Source organism: Populus alba, chromosome 1 (genome assembly GCF_005239225.2).
Source record: "Populus alba chromosome 1, ASM523922v2, whole genome shotgun sequence".
Lineage (NCBI taxonomy): Eukaryota > Viridiplantae > Streptophyta > Magnoliopsida > Malpighiales > Salicaceae > Populus > Populus alba.
The window spans coordinates 47270827-47283706 of record NC_133284.1 but is presented as its reverse complement, the minus strand read 5'-3'; the positions used below and the strand labels follow the sequence as shown (position 1 = coordinate 47283706).

The window sequence follows — 12880 nt, the reverse complement described above, 5'->3', positions numbered from 1 at the left end:
AAAGATGATGAGTCTATCTCTGAGGGTAAGGAATGGGTTGAACCTGAACATTGCAAAGAAAAGGTTGATTCCCCGCCAGCACTTCCATTTCCTCATGCCATGATCAAACAAAGGAAAGTCAATCACAACTCTGAAATCTTTGAAATTTTCAAACAGGTAAGGATCAATATACCTTTGTTGGATGCTATTAAACAGGTACCTTCCTATGCTAAATTTTTGAAAGATCTATGCACTGTGAAGAGAAAACTGAATGTGAAAAAGAAAGCCTTTTTAGCCGAACAAGTAAGTGCCATTCTTCAGAACAATAATGCTTTGAAATATAAAGACCCTGGTTGTCCTACAATTTCTTGCTTTATTGGAGAACATAAAATTGAAAGAGCCTTACTTGATCTTGGAGCTAGTGTGAATTTACTTCCATATTCAGTTTTTCAAAGTCTCAATCTAGGTGAGTTAAAACCAACTTCTGTAACTCTTTTACTCGCCGATAGATCTGTAAAAAGTGCCTAGAGGAATAATTGAAGATGTGTTAGTACAAGTCGATAAATTCATTTATCCTGTGGATTTTATTGTCTTTGGACATGCAACCTGTTGAAGCATGTAATTCATTTCCTATTATTTTAGGACGTCCATTTCTTGCAACTTCTAATGCATTGATTAATTGTAGGAATGGACTCATGAAGTTATCTTTTTGGAAACATGACACATTAGAGATGAATATTTTCAACGTTTGCAAGCAGCCTGGAGATGATAATGATTTACAAGAAGTAGATCATATTGAAGAATTAGTTCATGATCAACTTGAATCTACTTTGAGTAAAATTGAGTTGGATGAATATGAAGATTTGCAAATGATTTATTCTCAGGAAGAAATCACGGATGAAAAAGGCACCGAAAATATTGATGCCGATCTTTTGTCAAGAGTGACAACAGATTTGATATCTGACATCACACCAATCGATGATTACTTTCCTGAAGAATCCTTACTTTCTCTCAGTTCAATGCCTTGGTTTGCTAAAAATATCAATTTTTCTTGCAACAGGAGATTTTGCCAGCTCACTGGAGTACCGAAGACAAAGGAAAGTTTTTTGAACGAAGTGAAGAACTTTTACTTAGATGACCCTTACTTATTCAAAAATTGTCCTGATCAAAATATTTTCAAAAATGCATTCCCGACAATGAGGTAAGTAAATGTCATTAAACTTTGTCATTCTGAAGCATGTGGGAGTCAATTCTCATCAAGAGAGACGACTGCAAAAATCTTTACAAAATGGATTTTATTGGCCCACCATGTCCAAGGACAACACATGCATTCTGCAAAACTTTGTGAAAATTGTCAAAAAGTTGATACTGGTCAAAAAGTTTTTGCTTTATAATTCTCAACTCCATTTATTTCCTGAAAAACTAAGATCAAGATGGAGCGGTCCATTTATTTTTGAAACATGTGTATCCTTATGGGGCCCTTGATATTGAGAATCCAAAGAATGACAATGTTTTGAAGGTAAATGAACATCGTTTAAAAGCTTACTTTGATGAGTTTCCTAGTGAAAATGAATCCATTGGTTTGAATAATCTTATTGATAAAGGATGATTATTTTGTTTTTCTCACATTTTTTTTGTTTTTTGTTGCTTTTTTAGTGTGACTTTTGTTTTTGCTAGTCTCTCTTTTCACCCCGGTCAAATGGCGGATAACGGTACTCCGTGACTCTTAAGTCGGTTCTTTCAGTTTCCCAAATAACTGATATTTGTATATATTTGTACAATTCTCTGCTCTTTCTCCCTTCTTTGAATATTTTCCCCAATTCTAATTTTAAAATGGACACCACTCTTGAAAAGTTGAAAAAGTATTTTCCCGCTCTGCCTCAGAATGCGATTACAAAAATTTACCGTGCTAGGTGTGCAAGATTGAGGTTGTTAATGAATCATGGAATTCCTGAAGATATTCGCTGGCTAATTGAAGCAAAGGTTCGATTATCAGGTGAGTCATCCAATTCTTTCATTTCACACATGCCTGGAGCAGGTAAAAGCACTTTTGCAAAGAAACGTCGTGCAAAACGACTGAAAGTCTGTCACAGATGTGCCAGATGGACTTGTAATATGACATGTCGTTCTTTAGGAATGGTATCTGTAAACCGTGAAGATAAGATACAATTCATTAAGGATGGCCTGAGTAAGGGGTCTTTAGATAATCTTTTGTTGACCCTTGAGACGCATCCTAGTGGAGATGTACATCGTGTAATTCATGATTTATGGCCACAATTCCATAAAGAACATGATCGACTTAGTCTTGGGAATCTGACTAAAAAGACCCTGTTTGCCCAGTTTTTAAGAAAACTGGATGGGAAGCCTATCCCCGACCCCATAGAGGGCGTTTAAGCCGTTCTTGGGACGTAAAAACCAAGGGAAGATGTGAGCCACAATCACAACTACCTGTACATACATGCTTTTTCAAAATAAATAATTAATAAAGAGAGAGAGAGAGAGAGAGTTTGTGAGACTACAACTGGCCTACATATAGGTGGTATGATTGCATTTTCACTTTTTCATCTATAAATTCTTCTCTTCCTTCCCTTCATTTCTACTCATCCCATATATTCATCAAATATAGAAGTGTGTAGAAATGGCAGGTTCCTCAAGTCATCATATAAGAAATATTTGTGTTTTCGGTGGATCCAGTTCTGGGAAAGAAAAAGAGTTTTTAGAATCAGCAAATCATCTTGGCCGGGTACTAGCTGAGAGAAAGATTCATTTAGTGTATGGGGGAGGTAGCCTTGGGTTAATGGGAGGTGTGTCAATGGCTGCATTTTTGGGAGGCAGTCAAGTTTTGGGGGTTGTCCCTAAAGCTTTAGCAAATAGGGACATCATTGGAAAACAATTGGAGAAGAACTACAGGTCCCAACAATGTCTGATCGACTGAATACCATGTTTAACCATGCTGATGCCTTCATTGCCTTACCAGGTGGTCTGGGCACATTGGAAGAGATCTTTCATATTTCATCTTGGCCCAACTGCACATTCACCATAAACCTATAGGTTTGTTAAATGTTAATGGTTTTTTATGATAAGTTGCTGTCTTTCCTTGATCAAGCTGTGGAACAGGAATTTCTAACATCTTCGGCACGACAAATCATAATCTCTGCTGCTACTGCTGAAACAATTGATTGACCAACTACAATCTTTCATCCCTATCATTGATCCCTGCATGAGTCGCCTAGATTGGTCAACTAAGGAAAGCCGTAAAAAGCTTAGATTAGATTTGAGCCTTCATCTGTGAAAACTTGTGTCTTTTGGTTTTATTAATAGCATATTATTTTTGTTTTGTTACTTCTTATGTTTGTTTTAAGTGTATTTCAGGTTTTTGTCATTGTTCGCTGTTTCAGGTGATGTCTTCTATACTCTATCTTTCTACCTTCGAACATTGAGGACAATGTCTCGTTTTGGTTGGGGGAGAGGGTAGTACTTCAAAAAAAAAAAAAAAAAAAAAAAAAAAAAACTAACTTGCTAACTGTTTTTGCTATTATTAAAACCATTTGACAAATTGTTATTAGGATGGCAGAGTATGGAATCAATTTTATTGACTCTAGAGACGCATCTTAGTAAGTTTCATTACCAAGGTCTATCATAATACTTCTTGAAATATTCAGGTTTACAAACTCTCACATTGTTATCACTTGATTCTGCTCATATACTCATTTAACAAGTATTATTAAACCTTCATTTTCACACACACACTTTAAAATATGATTGTGGGTTGCACATTGGATTATTACATTAATTATGTTCTTTTGTTGAAGGTAACAACTAAGGGAAAAGGATAGTATATAATCTTCAAAAAAAAAAAAAAAAAAAAAAAAAAAAGAAAAAAAAAGATAGTATTGATGATAATAAAAACGTGGATAAGTTTGGTTTCGTAGCCTTCCATAACCTAAGCAATTAAGCCCGAAGGGGTGTTTTAAACACCTAATACCCTAAAGTCAACTGACTTGGGAGCTATTGGCCTAAAGCTTGTTACATGGGTTAAGGAGAAAAGCTTAAGGGAATCAAAACATTGCACTATCTACGTATCAGTATCTGCAACCCGAGTTGTTAAGCTCGTAGGGGTGTCTCAACACCCTAATGCCCTAAGACCAACTGGTCTGGGAGTCATTTAGCCTAAAACTCGTTACATGGGTTAAAGATACATTGTGTTTTAAGTTGTATGTGTATATAAATAAAAAGAAAAAAAAAAAAAAAAAAAAAAAAGAGAAAAAAAAAAAAAAAAAAAAATCCCAACCCAAGGAAGTTCACCTTAAACATTTGAACATAATATTGTTTTCTTCCAACAAAAGCCCCATCATCTATGTTTTTCATTGAGCACACAAAAAGAAGGTTTATTAATATCTTGTTTACGAAGTATGAAGCAGGAATATAAATTTAATGAGAGTTTGTTTATCTGGATAGATTAATGGAAGTTGAATGATGAATGCTTGCTTTGTGGAACTTGCAAATTGTTTCTCTATTTTAACGCTTTAGATTACTAGGGACTAGTAATAAGCTGGTTGGGGGGTGTGATTAATACTTAAAAGTGCATGTTTATCAAGGTTTTATATCATCATTTTGCACTTGAAGTATCAATAACTCTTAACTAAAGCATGTTTTATAATAACAAGTTTGATATTATAAGATACCTTAATTTATGGTAAATGCTCATTTTAAATGCAGGACTATCACATAAATAAAAGGATTGATTGATGAGTTTAAGTATTGAAAGTTAAAGGACAAAGAGATGGCCAAACTTAGAAAAGAGATGTCGGTGCAGTCCAAACCGGAACATTTCTCGGTAATTGGATCATATCTGGAGCTCTAGATTTCGGATTTAGGTCCACTTTATATGGATGGAAAGGTAAGACAAAGGCCTACAACTTTCATGAGGAGCCCAAGATTTGAAAAAAGGTCGTTTTGAAGTCCAAATTGAAGGAACAACGAAGAAGTCCGAAGCTGTCCTGCAGCCCAAACACTATTTAGTGTTCAGCCCATATCTTGAGTTCTAGAAGTCCAAATGACCTCATCTTTTTTTGTTTGGAAAGCTGAGACAATTTCCTAGAACATTCTTGAGGATTCTGGGCAAATTATGATGTTAGCAATGACGTCTTGATCAGACAAGAAGATAAGGATTGTTATCTAGTCAAGATGTGGCCACCCACTCATCAATTAGTCAACAAATCAATAGTTTCCAAATTTTGGCCTATAAAAGGAGGCACTTACCATGTATTGAGGCATCTTGGTTTCCAGATCAAGATCATGCTCTTGCTTTCTCTCTTTGTATTGCTTATGTTTTGCTTTCATTAATATCAAGTTTATGCACTTCATTTCCTTTCCTTTACTTAGTTAACTTCTTTCTCATTTATGTTCTTATCTTGTTCATTTATGTTTCTTTCTTTCATTATGTTTAGCTAAGTTAATTATGTCAAGGTGAAAAGGGCACACTAATGGTGTAAGAATAAGTATAATATAAACTTAACATGACCTTAACGATGGATACTAACATGTTTTATATTTGTTATCTTGTTCACTTTTAATACTTTGCTTGTTAAATGGTTAATCTAGATTTATGTTGTATAACACTTGGTACAACAAATACTTGGTACTTTCATAGCCCATACTGTATGGTATAACCGACACCTGAGCTATGAAAGGGACTTGATTTGTTGTTAACATAAGTTATAATCATGAATGCCTGCCAACATTTACAAGTATTAGCTTTATTCGAATAAGATAACTAATGTAATCATGTTAACAATTTATAATCTGATTGGAACCTCCTTTATGTGTGGTTTCCAATTGAGTAATAAGAGTTTATACTATAACTTGTTTGAAGTACCATTAGTGGATCCTTTAACCTTGACATTTATTTTTATCGTTGTTTAATCCTTACATTAATCTTTCAACTCAAAGTTCTCATTAATTTCTTCCTTCTCTTCTTTATTATTATTGTTGTTATTATTATTGTTATTATTATTAATTATTATTATTATTATTATTATTATTTGTTCATAAACTCAGTATATAGGCTGGAAACCTGTGACCCGATCTTTTAGATCATTCTCAGGTATATTTAACAACGCCACGTACTGAGTATTATTATTATTATTACTATTACTAGTATTACTATTGTTATTATTATTGTTATTGTTATTGTTGTGTTGTTATTTATAATTTATACAATTAACCTCTCTGTGGTTCGACCCCGGTCTTGCCGGGTTATTTATTACTTCGACACTCCTGCACTTGGGAAAAGACATCAAGCTTTTGGTCGTGTCACTAGGCCACAAGAGGATCTGCACCATATATACTTATCAGTGTTGACTGGTTTGGTTAAAGCATCTGCTGGGTTTTCCTTTGTGTGAACCTTCTGAAAATCCACACTTCCATCTTCCACCACTTCGCGAACAAAGTGATACTGAACATCTATATGTTTTGTTCTTGAATGAAACGCTGGATTCCTTGCAATATGCAAGGCACTCTGACTATCACAATACAAAAGAATCTTCTCTTGTTTGTGCCCGAGCTCCTCCATAAGTTTCTTCATCCATATTGCTTCCTTACAAGCTTGTGTAGCTGCCATATACTCAGCTTCTGTTGTGGATAACGCTACAACAGTCTGAAGTTTAGAGACCCAGCTCACAGCTCCTCCTGCAATTATGAACACATAGCCTGTAGTGGATTTTCTTTTCTCAAGGTCACCAGCAAAATCTGAGTCAACATAAACCTCTGATAGTAAATTCTGATCCTCCATAACATAATGCGGCATCTGAGGTACCCTTGATGTATCTCAAGATCCTCTTAATAGTATTCCAATGCTCTCTACCAGGATTTGCCATGTATCGACTAGTTGCTCCCACTGCTTGTGCAATGTCTGGTCTTGTACATATCATGGCAAACATTAAACTTCCCACTGCTGATGCATACGGTACTCGAGACATCTCCATCCTCTCTGCTTCATTGCTAGGAGACATACTTGAGGATAATTTGAAGTTAACAGGAAGTGGGGTGGAAATTGGCTTACAATCTTGCATGTTGAAGCGTCGCAAGATCTTCTTTAAATAATTCTTCTGAGAAAGCCAAATCTTCCTCTTACTTCTATCTCGGTGAATTTGCATCCCTAGAATCTTGTTTGCTGTCCCAAGTCCTTCATATCAAACTCCCTAGCCAACTGTACCTTCAATTCTTGGACTCGATCTTTGTTGGGGCCTATTACCAACATGTCATCCACGTACAACAACAGAATGATGAAAAACATCATTTTCTTCAAACCTCTTGTAATACGTACAATGGTCTGAACTGAGTCTGTTGTACCCAAGGCTAATTATGAAGGAATCAAATCTCTTGTACCAACACCTCGGCGCCTGTTTGAGACCGTATAGAGATTTGTTCAACCTGCAAACCAAGTTCTCCTTGCCTGTTTCAGCAAAAACCCTCTGGTTGGAGCATATAAATTTCTTCTTCAAGTTCTCCATGAAGAAATGCAGTTTTCACATCTAACTGCTCTAAGTGAAGATCAAATATAGCACACATTGTCAAGACTACTCTGATTGTAGTAAGTCGTACCACCGGAGAAAAATATCTCATTGAAGTCTATTCCTTCTTTCTGAGCATATCCTTTCACCACCAATCTTGCACGATACCGCTCCACTTGATCATTGCCATCACGCTTTATCTTGTAAACCCATTTGTTGCCAATGGCCTTTCTTCCTTGTGGTAGCGGAACAAGATCCCAAGTGTTATTCTTGTGCAGAGCTTCAATCTCCTCTTGCATTGCTGTCATCCACATAGATACATCTGTGCTTTTGATAGCCTCATGGAAAGTTGATGCTCTCCATCCTCTGTTAGAAGACAGTATGCAATGTTGCTCTCAGTAACATATTCTGAGTGCCAAACCGGTGGTCTTCTTTCACGAGTTGACCGTCGAACTTCAGGAGTTTCAGACTCTATTTGTTCTTGTTCTTCATGCTCTGGTACAGCTTCAGAAGAAGTATGATTCTGAGTATTTTCCATCTGGACTTCTGTAGTCTCCTTTAAAATGCTATTATTTTCTTCCATTTGCATTTTATCTTCTGCAAATATGACATCTCTACTGATGACTACCTTGTGGGCAGTGGGATCCCACAAGCGATACCCCTTCACTCCATCAGCATACCCCAAGAATACATATTTTCTGGATTTTGAATCCAGCTTACTGACCTCTTGAGTATTGTACATCACGTACACAGGACTTCCAAATATATGCAATCGAGAATAATCAGCTGGCTTTCCAGTCCACATCTCCATCGGTGTCTTCAACTCAATTGCAGTAGACGGAGATCGATTTATTACATAACAGGCGGTATTGACTGCTTCTGCCCAGAATGACTTTTCTAGACCTGCAGCCTTCAACATTGCTCTTGTTCTTTCCAATAGAGTTATGTTCATCCGCTCTGCCACTCCATTTTGTTGTGGAGTGTATGCCGTTGTGAACTGCCTTTTGATACCTTCATGTTGACAGAAGTTATCAAATTCATCACTGGTATATTCTCCTCCATTGTCAGTCCTCAAACACTTGATCTTCTTTTCAGATTCAAGTTCTACTCGCGCTTTGAAGGTTTTAAAAACTACGAACACATCTGCCTTCCTTCTAATCGGATACACCCAACATCTCCTAGAGAAGTCATCTATGAATGATACAAAGTATCTTGCTCCTCCCAAGGATACAACCGGTGCTTGCCAAACATCAGAGTGAATCAGGTCTAAGATGCATTTGCTCTTAGTTGTTGACGTGCCAAACTTCAACCTATGTTGTTTGCTTGTAACACAGTGCTCACAAAAGGGTAAAGTAACCTTTGTAAGCCCAGGGAGTAACTTCTGATCAGAGAGAACCTTTAAACCTTTCTCTGACATGTGGCCTAGTTTTTGATGCCACATCATCGTCTTCTCTTCTGCAGGACTAGCTGATGCGATTGATGCTTCTGCCCCATGATGCGTTTCTCCCATTAATACAAACATGTTAGCAACTGTCTTTCTTGCCTTTAAAACCACCAGCGCGCCTTTGACAATTTTCATGATTCCATTGTCTGTTCGGATCTTACAGCCAAGACTATCAAATTGTCCTACGGACAAAAGATTCTTCTTTAAGTCTTTCACATGTCGCACTCCTGAAATAGTACGAATTAAGCCATCATACATCTTCAATTTGATGGTGCCAATGCCAGAAATCTCTACAGCATGATTATCACCCATGAACACTGTACCTCCAGAGATAGGTTCATATGTATGGAACCAATCTCGTCTAGGGGTCATATGCCATGTTGCTCCTGAATCCATAATCCAGACCTCAGTGAGCTCTTCTCTATCTGTAGAGCTTGTTGCTGCTTCACTATATAAAATCTCTCCATCTTCTGAGGTGCTTGCAACACATCCTTGAGGTCTTGATGACTCTGCAGTATTCTCTATACCCTTTTTAAACCAACAATCCTTTTTGAAGTGCCCTTTTCTGCCACAGTTGTAGCATTTCACCATCTTCTTACTTCTTGATTTGGACCTCCCCTGCCTTTGACTCCCACTGGAGCCACGCTCCGTTGATCTTCCTCTTGACACCAATAATGCCTCTGCTTGGTTTGAACTGTTTCTGTCTCCTTTGTTTTTGCGCCTATTTTCTTCTTTCAAGATAGCGGCTGCAACATCATCGAAGACTAAATAGTCTGAGAGGATATTATTGGTCAAGTTGATAATGAGCTGATCATACGAATCAGGAAGACTTTGAAGTAGAAGCTCTGCACGTTCATTTTCCTCTATTTGCTGACCCAATGTAGTGAGTTGTGAAAATAGAGTTCTGATTGTGTTGATGTGGTCAGTCACCGACGTGGTTTCTGCCATTCGAAGGGTATAAAGTCTCCGCTTTAAGAAAATCTTAGTGTGCAAAGACTTAGACTCGTATAGCTTTGTTAGAGTCTCCCATATCTCCTTAGCTGTTTTCTTCTCCGCCACACTTGATAATACTTCATCAGCTAATGCTAAATGTATGTTAGCAATAGCATTGTCATCCATCTCATTCCATTTTGCATTATCAGTGATCTCCGCGGGTCGATCCCCAATTGCTGCCAAGCAATTGTCTTTCCTCAAGATTGCCTTGATTCTCATTTTCCACAGTGAGAAATTACTCCCCTTGAACCTCTCAATCTCGTATTTTGCTGCCATTGTATTCACCGAGATCTATTCAGCTATCACCGTTTCACAGATCTGTAACGTATATAGAAATAGTATCGTGTGAATAATACTTCACTAAGTAAGTTCCCAGGAAAGATTGGAGGGGTCACAAACGGTCCCGCTTAAAACCCAATCTCCTTAGACAGAACTTCCTAGACTGTATTTAATCACCGCACTGACTTTCTATATACGCCAACAGTAACGTAAGTGAACAGTACCGTATGGATGAATAGTGCCGTATAGGTGAATAGTTCCGTAGCCGTGAATAGTAACCGTATACACGACTAACTTTTGTGTGTTAACAACACCAACCAAGAAGGCTCTGATACCACTGTTAGGATACTGGCATGCAAACCCGACAAGACAAAAGGCTAAAATGAGAAATGAGACACAAGAATTTACGTGGTTCACCCAATTAGGCTACGTCCACGGGCAAGTATAGAAGGATTTTACTAAGTAATGTGGGAATTACAACCTCTCTCAAATAATAGGAGAACAACTAAGAATCTCTCTATTACTAGGAGAAAACACCTCACTTACTCTCTCACAAATACCTCACAAATTTGTGGGATTATTTTCCCTCTTCACTCTCCTCTTCCTCTCTTGTTTCTCTCTTATGGTGTGTATACAATGCTTGGATGCATTGCCTATTTATAGGCAAACATCCATGCAAATACAAGGGGTAGGCAAGTTGCACAAGTTTGGCACAAGTTTGGTGCCTACAATTTGTGACTAAGGAAGGATGGCTTCACCACCATTGTTGACTCCCACCATTGTTGACTTAGGTGGTTGGTTTCACATTGGTTGGTTTCACATTCTAATTCCTTATTTCGCTTACACCCATGAGACCAGTCCATGGTGTTCCATGCCTCTAGTGACTTCGGCTTGAATTTTTCTAAACATTGACAGACCGGCATGGCACTAGTAATGCACTTTCCATTTGCATCACAAAGACCATAATTGTCACAGTAATCTCTGGGCACGGAAACATATAGAATCCAACTTCGAGTTTCTTCACTCCATATGTATCGCTGACGATGATACGTTGTTTGGTTCAAGACTATCCTCGTGATTATAGATTTATTATTGAGGTTATATGTATAGTACAGTTCCTTGTCGTTTGAGATAAAACTGAAACTAAAAAATGAGTTAGGCCTTATCTCTGGGGCACCACTGAATCCAATTCCATTCCATGGGCCACTCCGGTAGTACTTGTTTGAGCCCTTCCAGCTTACTATCTCAGGGTTACCCTCTGGTTGCACCCCCCAAGTAAAGTCTCCAGGAGATGGATCATCCAAGCTCTTCCAAGATGAAAGATAACGATCAAATCCTGTCCTTAAGTCCCACCCAAGCTTCATTCCTGGTAACATTGTATCACATGGATAGTCGAAACTCTGCCATAAGATTCCATTATTTCCATCATTTTTGTCTCGTAAGACCAGATTCCCGGAATCCAGAAGTTGTAGTATTGGACTTTGAGCTTTTATTGTTGTATTTGAAGACCAAACAACAATATCACTGTTATTTCTGAGAAGTACAAGATTTCCGGTGTCGTCTATCTTCAACAAGCTAGAAGAATCATTGATAGGATTAAGCCGGTTTGCAACCCAAACAGTGGTTCTACCAGGGATGCTCTTGTACCATATTCCCAAGTATCTATTCTTGGAAAAGCCAGGACTAAAGAAACCCAGTTCAAAGGTTCCATCTCCGGAGACCAATGTCTTTCCATCACCCATTGATTCTGATGAACTAATGCTGTCAAGGGCGGTGGAGAACTTCAACAGGAAAATAAGTACATTAGTACTGGTAAATATAAGTGCAAGGAACATACTCATGATGTCTAATGTTCAAGCTGTTTAATCCCTTTCTGGTTATGGAGATAAATCCTGTAGCATTCTCAAAAAATAAAAAAGTACTGTTGGCTAGCTGCATGATTGCAGTACTATAGACTTGGGAAACATGAACTTTGAATTGGAAAACGGGACACACTAATTAAGTTAGGTCACTGTTGAGTGTTGATAGACAGCAACAGATTACCTTCATTTCTTCCTAGTGGCCCCCCATATAACCTTCACTGTTGTTTATTGCACGCTTACTTTTCTTTGCATTCATAAAGGCTGGTGAAAACTCTCTGAAACTTGGACAATCGGTTTTGAACTTCTTCGCTTACAAGTGACAGCTGAAAGGTACATATAACTACGGCTATACCTACGGCAAAATAAATGGCAGCCAGGGTTGCCGGATTACAAGGGCGTTGGAGTACTCGTGGGTAAGGAGTCTAGTGACTAGTTGATTTCCCTTGAATGCGTCGAAGTTGATGTCTCTTCACCACTCTTGCCTTAATGCTTTCATGAGGACAGATGTAGTAACCCTGTCATCCTTAAAAAAAAAAAAAAAAAAAAAAAAACAGTTCTCTCGCCTTAGGGTTGCGTTTGTTACTTCTTTTTTTTTTTAATAAAAAAGATAAAAATACTTTAAAAAATATAAAAATTCAGTTCAAAATTATTATAAAAATACATTTATATATTTCTATATCTTCATTATATATTAAGACATTAACCAAATACATGCAGCCTGAATTCCTCGTGACTCCTCGTGATTCAAATAGTTATGAAATGTTATATAGTATATACAATGCATGCTGTGAGAAATTTTATAAATTTTG

At 37.5% G+C, this 12880-nt stretch overlaps 1 protein-coding gene across 1 annotated transcript; it reads right to left on the bottom strand.

Annotated features, from left to right (window-relative positions):
- Positions 1–10934: 10934 nt before the first annotated feature.
- LOC118042401 (G-type lectin S-receptor-like serine/threonine-protein kinase At4g27290) lies at positions 10935–12050 on the bottom strand. The gene has a single exon (XM_035050048.1). The coding sequence runs from the start codon at positions 12048–12050 to the stop codon at positions 10935–10937; it is 1116 nt and encodes a 371-aa protein (XP_034905939.1).
- Positions 12051–12880: the final 830 nt, after the last annotated feature.

Coding starts and splice junctions, on each gene's coding strand:
- LOC118042401 (XM_035050048.1), bottom strand. CDS start 12,050: ATGAGTATGTTCCTTGCACTTATATTTACCAGTACTAATGTACTTATT.